General features: G+C 35.8%; 1 protein-coding gene across 1 annotated transcript; it reads right to left on the bottom strand.

The window, feature by feature from the left end:
- Positions 1-479: 479 nt before the first annotated feature.
- On the bottom strand, positions 480-5,455 carry LOC104006600 (double-headed protease inhibitor, submandibular gland-like). Its single transcript, XM_054685399.1, has 5 exons — positions 5,312-5,455; positions 4,093-4,211; positions 2,465-2,507; positions 1,123-1,229; positions 480-668 (listed from the first exon to the last, which is right to left on the bottom strand). The coding sequence occupies exons 1-5, from the start codon at positions 5,420-5,422 to the stop codon at positions 623-625; spliced, it is 426 nt and encodes a 141-aa protein (XP_054541374.1). The 5' UTR covers positions 5,423-5,455; the 3' UTR covers positions 480-622.
- Between the last annotated feature and the right edge of the window lie 3,988 nt (positions 5,456-9,443).

Below are 9,443 nucleotides of genomic sequence, written 5' to 3'. Positions count from 1 at the left end.
CCACCTCCATCATATTTTCCTGAGGCCTTTTTAGTGACTTCAACATTTAATCAATCAGATCTTGTTTTTAATGTCTCTCTCCCTTCAACATAATGCCTTTTTTGCATGTACCCATACGTGACTGAGTCCTCTTTAAATGATGACACCTAAAATATACGTTATGACTGGTCTGTTCTGATTAGTGTATAGTATTTTGGATTCTCACTTTCTCCAAATCTAAAATTTTCACTCTTCATTAGTGTGCCAAAGATAATATGAGACCAATGGACAGATCCATCCTCTGACTCATGTTTACTTAAAACAATTGAGTCTTCTAAACATGATATAAGCATATTCTCTTCTCACCATTGTGTGTGTAATATCTAGTTCCCAATTTGTATAGAAATAGAGAAAATCTTTCTATATGATTTTTAGCTTAGGAAAATGACCATAGATATTCTCCTTAAGAGAAGAATCACATCCACAGATAGGACTGATAGTTCCTTGCTGAGAATACTTTATTGAAGACTCAAATCCATGTTTGTACCAGATTATTGCTTGCCTCCTCAGCTGTCCAAGACAAACTGGTTATCTAAGTGGAATCTGCCAAAGGAGACTTGATATCCTTAAGCATCAGGGAGATTCAGCACAATCCATAATTTTTCAACCAAATTGCACCTTGGCTCTTCCTACAAGAAAAGTTATTATTATTATTTTTTAAAAGGATGGCTTTGGAAATATTAAATGAATAGTTTCATATTTTTAGATTAAGCCAGCTAGATGAGTACATGGCATTAAAAAACTGAGTAATTAATCAATAAGCTTTAACATGGTAGAAAAGAGACGTTTCATGGTAATAAGAGCCAGAGTCAGAAGCCAAAGAATCTGTAAATTTTTCTCTTAGCAGCCAGTTAGCGATATTGATCAAATTTTTTATTTTCTTAGCATCAATTTTTTCCTTATATATTTTCTTCCTCTTTTCCTCTCTCTTTTCTTCTTTTCTTTTTTTTTGGTAAAATATTATGATAATAATCATAGTCTTATGCTTCATTGTAACATCTAGCCTGTTAGGTACTAAGATTGTTTCCGGCTATTTCTGAGAGAGGCTAGTTCTGCAAATAATACATTAAATTCAGCACTTACACAACAGCATTGCAAAAGGTACATCTGTTGGAATATACATTTCCATCAGATCCACAGTGAGGTGTGTAGTCCATGGTACATGCCTCAGAATACCTGGTACACTGAATCTGCTCCATCAGAAACAAACAAACATGTTTTATCTTTCAAATAATTAAATCATAGAAAACAAACTTTTAAAATATCTTAAAAGATCATTCATTCCAAAATTCCATATGCAAAAAATATAGCTGCTGCACCTTACATACTCTGTCTCAACAAGGCTGGGAGTCTTTTCACAGCTAGGGACAGCTCGGTCCAGTTTAGGCCCTCTCTCTCACTAATTCCCTATATCTAAGTGATGAATACACCTTGTGGATTCTATCTGGTACTTCATTTCTGAGTCAGTTCTCTCCTCATCATACTGTCATCCACTTTATTCAAGCCCTCAATATGTCCTGTTCAAACGACCCCAGTTTTCTGCTAATTCTCTGCCCATTCTCTATGCTTATCTGAGGTTTCAATCACTCTCCACACTGATGCCAGACTGATCTTTTAAAAAACAAAATAGATATTGCTCTTCAAATACTTAACTGATTCTCCATTAGGAGATAATCCTCTCCTGACTCATGCTTATCTCTTCAGGTTTGTCTGCAATGTCTTCTGCTTCTTACTCTTATTAAACCTCAGGACTGAGTTCCCAAGTATTTCCTGCCCCTGGATACGTTTGTGCTTTTGCTCTTGCTTTTCCTATCTTGCCTAACTTTTACCAACTGTATCTATCAGGACAATTCCCACTCCTCCTTTAAATGTCATTGTAACTACTTATAGAACAGTTTCACGATGATACTTCTCTTTCTCACCCATCAAATTTGGTTAGGTGCCCGTCCTAAAACTGAACTGTCTTTATTGTCACAACCCCATGTTTATAATTATCTTATATCACATTTTAAACTCTATTAGAACTATTGACACTCCACCCACCTAGCTTTTTACCCCTGAATTGTGTCTACGCTTGTTTTTAAATTTTTTCATACTTTATTTATAACTTTTTTATTGTTATAAGAGCGTCTTTGAGTTCCTAATTTTCCTTGAAATCCTCACCTTAACCTTCTAGTTAATTGCAATGTTAGAAAATAACTATATGGATAGCAATATATTCCAATTAAGGGCTATAAATAAGGTTTGTGAACTGTTCCTCTGCTATATTTCAGATCTGCTTAGGTTGGCCAGATGCCTTATCTATGAATATAAATAGTCATAGGTAATTTTTAGAATATGTATTTTTAAATAGTTGTTTTCTACGAAAGTGAGGCATATTTTGCATTAAGAATTAAGAATTAATAAAATTTCTGCATATACTTACACATTTACCTTCATGAAGTTTTCTGAGTTGTAATTCTTGATCTCTGGAAGAGAAGATTTTATTGAATGCATAATGTGATAATTTGAGATTTCATAGTCTATAGAGTAAAATATTCATATGTTATTTCTTTGTTGTCTGACCTAGACTGAGAATGAGAAGTTCTTGTTGAATAACTATCCCAGTTGGTTAATACTGATAGTAAACATCTTTAATATATGAACATTTTTGAATCAAGTAAGAATATAAAAACATAAAATCAACACTAAAAGTAGATTGAGCATTTTTTAAAATCCTGTGAATATTCAGTGAGAATCTAAGACATAATATAGTGTGAAAACATTCTTAACTTTGCAATTAAGAAAAAGAAAATACACCCAAATCTTTCTCTGCCACTTAAAGTCTGAACAATTTTGGTATAGTCACTTCTTTCTAAATATTAGATTTCTGCTCTCTAAAAACAGGATATGAGATAATATAATTTTAATCTCTTCTGGTTGCATTAGTGTGTGAGCTAACATATACTGAGAGACCTTATTCTGGATAACACTTGCTATGACACTTGACTTTAAATTTTCAAAAGGACTAGAAAATAGGAGAAAAGAAGGAAGAAAAAGATAAGAAAAAAGGAGCTTACTTCTATAAAACACTCTGTGTTGGCTACTTAGCTAAGATTTGGCATGCTTTATCACAGTGAATCCTAAATTCTATTATAATTTCTGTCTTAGAGATAAGAACACTGAAGCTTGTAGTAACTTGGGTATTTGCATAATCTACAAAGTGGAGTCTGGATTCTAATCCGAATGTTTGACACCAAAGCCCATGATTTTAACCATGAATCATAAAGTATTGAATTCATACTACTGGAAGGCTGGTAATAATCATTGTTTCATTCTTCTAAAGTCTCAGATCTTGTTAAAAGTAAAGACTTAATATTAAACTTGTAGTGCTAGTAGTGGTGGGGATATGCTAATTCCAACTATTCATTTGTACTATCATTCTCTTCCCTCAACTTTTCTAGATGATCATGAGAGGAAACACAAATTCTAAAGGATAGATCAAAGTCATGTATTTCCATATAAGTTCACAAGGTTTTATGTGTCTATGGCTAACAGCCTAAATAGAAATAGCTATCCTCAAAATTCTCCTGTGGAGGAAGAAAAGTATAGAAGATTCATGAAAATGTGACCAATATATATTTCCTGCTTGGGACTGTTTCCTTAAATGCAATGTGGGTATCAAATGCATATAGGTAACAGCTAATACCCAAAAGATAGTGTATAATGTGAATGAGAATTTGGTTGAATAACAAATATATTTTATATATGTATATATATGTACAAAAGTAATTGCAGTTTTTGCCATTACTTCCAACAAGTACACAAACATACACATATATATATTTACATATGTAAATCCACATATACACATATATGTATATTTCTTTAGACACATAGCTAAGCTTTTCTTTTTCACAACTTTAACAGAGCAATGTGCATGGGGTATTGAAGAAGCACACAAAAAGTGGCATTTGTCAAGCCATGTTTTAAAAGACCAAGATTTTGGCCAGTGTGGGCTTTATAATCATAAAAAAAGAAGAGTTGGGGCTTCAAATTGAGTATAACACTTACTGGTTTTGCATACAAAACATGCATTCATTACTGTAAGTTTTCTGATCTGTGCCACATATTGGTCTCCAGTCTCTTGGGCATGCAGTCTTTAAGCCTTTAATGTATCTGGAACAGTTCACCTATAGTTGGAACAAAAAATAATGCCCTGTATTCCCATTATTAAATTCTATTCTTATATGAAGATGTTGAAGGGGAAGGAAGTGGAAAGAAAACTAGCCTCTTCAGCTTTTCAACAAACACATCTGAAGAACTTCTATGGACCAGGTGTTGTGCTACAGAAATAAACAGACCAGAACATGGCCTAAATAATAAGGGAATTTTCTGTTTAACAAGGAAATATCAATCTCTCCTTTAAGGATTCTAATGAAAGTCTAAAAGAATAAGGAATGTGAAAAATGCTCAGAAAATTTAAAATACTATACAAAGATAAAAGTTTACTTTATCTGCGGTTCTTTTGAGAAGAGGTTCCTTGTGCAAGCTTTAGAGAAGGAAATACCACCAGGAAGGCGCAGAGCAGACATGTTTTTACCTCCAGAGGAGTTACGTGAATCCACTGTGAGCCAGTTTAGCTACTTTCACAGCTCTATTTACACATTCACTATGACTTCATTTTTACAAATACCACACAGAGAAGGTTGCACTCACCTTTGTCCCTTTTGTTTGATCACCAGAAGACAGCGAAGCAAGAATCAATTGAAGAGGAGCAGTTGGAGAAAGAACAAATTGCACAGTTAGAAGTGCAAAGCTAAATCCCCATTGTTCATGGTAACCAAAACCCATTTCCCAGCAACAGTCCTTGCCCAGCCCAGCCCTAAAAGAGGCCATTTCTTCATGCAAGTCCAAACTCAGGATGAAGATAGACATGCATGTGGCTCTGATTAAAAAAAAAAAAAATCCAGTGGGGAAAGCTCTGTTTATTGAGAAAGGGCTGTCACAGATGTCCAGGAGTTCCTGTGGGCATCCTCTGGGTAGGATGGCATAGGTTATGGTCCCAAAGCTTTATAGGTTGTTTCTGAAAGGGCAAGTCATAAACCTGAGGGATCCTGCTCAGGAATGGAACATACAGCCAGAATCCTTTTATCCATCTCCTCAGTCTCTCTTCCTCACACTAAAGATCTGACTCAACTCACTTTTGTTAATCAGGCCAATTCAAACAGATGCCTTCTAAATTTTCTTTAGACATTAACATTTATAATTTAATGAAGGCTGAATATATTACAGTTAACATAAACACGTGACTATTGGAAAGAAACCCTGACTTGCCATATGGCGAGGTAGCCCAAGCAGTGACTGCTAGACCAAGGATGGCAAAAGCAGTGAAGCCCTTCATAGTGATGGTGAATGCCAATGATGGAGATATGCTGCTCTGAGCCAAGGAGTCCAGAGAGAGAAGAGTGGTCTATCCCATAGAGGTATAAATACACAAACAAGGCAGGGTCCCTCCCACATCCAAGATTGACCTTTTCAATGATGATTGTCTGTTAACTCAAGATAGGGTATTTGCTTCATTTGTCAAGGAAAAGCACATGCCAAACCACATGGCATTTAAACATACCAAAGGTCATGTTGCAATTTGATCTCCAATGTGTAAATGTTGGGAGGTGAGGCCTAGTGGAAGGTGTTTGAGCCTTGGAGAACCCCAAAATATATGTATTTCTCATCAATAGATTAATGTCCTCCCTTGGTAGTGAGTGGGTTCTCACTATTGAAGGACTGGATTAGTTACCAGAAAGCAGGTGTTATAAAATTGAGTTCAGCTTCCTAGATTCTCTCTCTTCCTTGCTCTGTTGCCATGAGATCTCTTTGAACATGCCACTCACTTTAATGCTTCTCCACCATGTTTTGACCCAGAATGTAGCCTCACCAGAAGCCAGCCAGATGTGGTGCCATGCTCTTGAACTTAGCTTGTGGAACAATGAGCTAAAAAAAAAAAAAAAACAAAAACTCTTTCCTTTATAATTTACCTAGCCTCAAATATTCTGTATAGCAAAACAAAATGAACTAAGACAGCTAATCTGAGGGTGAGCATCCCTACCAGAAGTTCCTGAGTAAACCTTACAGCTGGAGCTCATCCAGCTGCTTCTTCTGAGTGTATAAGAATAGCTCCTGGCTAAAGAATGATGTCACATTTCCTGTTCAACTCCTCAATGCCTGTTCTACAAACAAAGGCTAGAACATGAGCAAATATGTTTAAGAGCTCACTTTTAGAGATCTTAGCAGTAGAATTTCTGCCAACTCCTTTTACTTAAAACTACAGGAACAAAGTTGATTCCAAAGTAAGAATATAATAGCTGACAACCTTTCATTGTATAACTGACCCTGTGGATTTCTTTCATGTAAGTCAAGGCATTGGAATTCACTTTTTATCACTAACCCCATTGCTATATGCGGATTAAATCTACAAATGTACTTTTTCTACCTCATGTCCTGTAGATATAAAATTGAAATATTCTACAAATAAGCAGAAGTGACCATTTCTGCAGAAAACTAACAATTTTCTAAGATCACTGAATACAAATTCCATTCCTTTTGCCTGAAAACACAATCAGATAGACAATATTATTTATACAGAGAACACAAGACTAGGATTCATGAGGCTAAAGGATGTAGTGTAAAGAACATGAGATTACAAGCCATTCACTTAAATTTTTATTTCTGATTTATACTCACTTAGGTTTGCTCAGAAAATCACTGTTCCTCTCAGCTTCAGGATCTCCATGTATTAAGGATATTGGATAAATTATCTCTAAGTCTCTTCCAATTCTGTCAATCCAGGATTTTATCAACCTTAAAGAAATACCTTTTCCTGATTGAGCTCTTTGTCAACTACACATTATGTATTTAGCTAATAAAAAACAATTAATTAGTTGAAAGTACAATGTTAATTACAAAAAAAAAAATACACTTAACAGGATATTTTTTCTGGGGTCATGCTACTCTTTGCCCTCCTTTTTAGCTGCAGCTTATCTAATATTTCTGAGAACCACCTCATGATTATAGCCTTCTTCAGAGGGAGATGGGTACATTTCATAAGTTCATATTTCATGGAGCTAGCTTATTTCCAACAATGCCAGCTGTTTCCATCATTGCTAACAATTTTTAATCTGTACCTGGAAGAGAATGCAGAATCCCTAAGTTCTTTGAAAAATAAGTTCCCTTCTCTATCCTTGTAGAGGCTTTATGTTACTGATCAGAACTGAGAGTGTCTGCCCTAAATATTACTTCCTTTTAAAATTCTTATCTTAAAGGTCTAAGTTTACTCAACAACTTTTAATGAGCAATTGCTTCATGCCCAGCATCGCATTCAGCAGTAGGGATAAAAACAATAATAAACTGTCTCTTTTTAAAGAAGTCACATTCCAGTGAGACAGACCAACTTGTAAATAAGTAGCTAGTAAACAGTGACAGTGGGTAATATAGGTGTAAGAACAGGGTGTTATAGGAGCATAACAAATGAATAAATAATTCACATTCATATGGGGAAGTAGGTCATGGAAGGCTTTTAGAATAAAGTAGCATCTTTACCGAGATGAAAAAAAATAGTATAGAGTTTGGGGAGGCAAAATTTCTAAAGTGGAAAGAAAAAGGGGAAGAGAAGGAGCAGGGATGGATAGAGTGGTTATGTTAGGAAGAGGGGACATGTGGAAACAATTTCCAGAAAATCATTCAAGTGTAGACAGGAAGGAGAGCAACACAAGTGTTGAGGCTGAAGAGGTAAACAGAGCATTCATGTGTCAGAAGAAGCCACTTCAAGGTTTTAAGCACAATACCATCAAATCCTAATTTTAGATAATTACCACAGGGGAGAAGGGAATGAAGGAGAAAAGAGTACAGCACTGAGATCTGTTATAAAGCTGTTGTAGTCAATCAGGAAGGAAGGATGATAGCTGGAACCAAATGTTTATCAAATTTGGTGATTACATGAAGGATAAAACTGAAAGAGGAAGACAAGGAGAATGCATAGATTTCAGGTTTGCCTAGTTTTGCTTTGTACTAATGAAGTTTGGCTGCTGAGTAGGATTTTTCAACCAATTTGAGTTGGGAAATTGAACAGATCTGTGTTTTGAAGAGGTCATTTGAAAACAAACAAATTGTAAAAGATACAGCCCTTGTGTTGCTCTCCTTCCCTTCTACACTTGCCCCCTCTTCCTAGCACAACCACTTTATCCATTCTTGGTCCTTCTCTTCCCCTTTTTCCTTCCATTTTAGAATTTTTGTCTCTCCAAACTCTATACTAATTTTTCTCATCTCAGTAAAGATGCAGCTTTATTCTGAAAGTCTTCCATGACCTCCTTCCCCTATGAATGTGAATTATTCATATTACAAACAAGTGTATTGCAGAAGGCTATTGCAAAAGTCTGCTGAAGTGAGAAAGAGGGTAGAAAATACATGTTAAAAAATAAGGTAGAGGCCACATGCGGTGGCTCATGCCTGTAATCCCAGCACTTTGGGAGGCCAAGGCAGGTGGATCTCCTAAGGTCAGGAGTTTGAGACCAGCCTGGCCAACATGGTGAAACTCTGTCTCTACTAAAAATACAAAAAATTAGCCAGGCGTGGTTGCACGTGCCTGTAATCTCAGCTACTCAGGAGGCTGAAAGGAGAATCGCTTGAACCCGGGAGGCAGAGGTTGCAGTGAACCAAGATTGTGCCACTGCACTCCAGCCTGGGCAACCAGACCGAAACTCCATCTCAAAATAATAATAATAATAATAATAATAATAATAATAATAATAATGTAGAATGCAAGATGTCCATAGACTTAAGAAATAGTTAAAAGCACTATAACAAATTAAAATAAAGTACCTAGAATGACTTGCAGCAACACAGCGCATCATCCCTCAAAATAATCCAAGAAAAACTTTTACATGGTCAAATGAAAATTCTATCAAGAAAGAAAAATATTTTAATTGATGTTTTTTCCAGGCACCTATCAAAAAGTGACAATCTTTCTCTCTGTTCTCTCTTCATGCTTGAAGAATGATTTATTGTCATATGTTATTTACTTAAAAGATTAATTTCAGTACTGGAAAGAAAAGGGGATCTCTGTGCCAGGATGGTGCCCAGGAAAGAACAGGATGTCCTATTCTGCTTCTTTCTATGAAAAGAGCAGTTTGGGACATCATCATTAGTAAGGTCCTCAGCGAGTGTCATTTGAGGACTCATTCATAATCTAACTGGGTTAGATACTGGAGTAACCTTGGTCAAAGTCAATCAAGAAGGCCACAACTACACTAGTTAGCTCTGCTGCTATAACAAAGTACCACAGGCTGGGTGGTTTAAACAACAAAAATGTATTTTCTCACACTCTGGAGACGAAAAGTCCAAGACCTAGATGCCAGAAAATCCCGTTT

Source organism: Pan troglodytes, chromosome 4, assembly GCF_028858775.2.
Source record: "Pan troglodytes isolate AG18354 chromosome 4, NHGRI_mPanTro3-v2.0_pri, whole genome shotgun sequence".
NCBI classification, from domain to species: Eukaryota; Metazoa; Chordata; class Mammalia; order Primates; family Hominidae; genus Pan; species Pan troglodytes.
The sequence above is the reverse complement of the archived record's forward strand: the minus strand, read 5'-3'. Positions and strand labels throughout refer to the sequence as shown.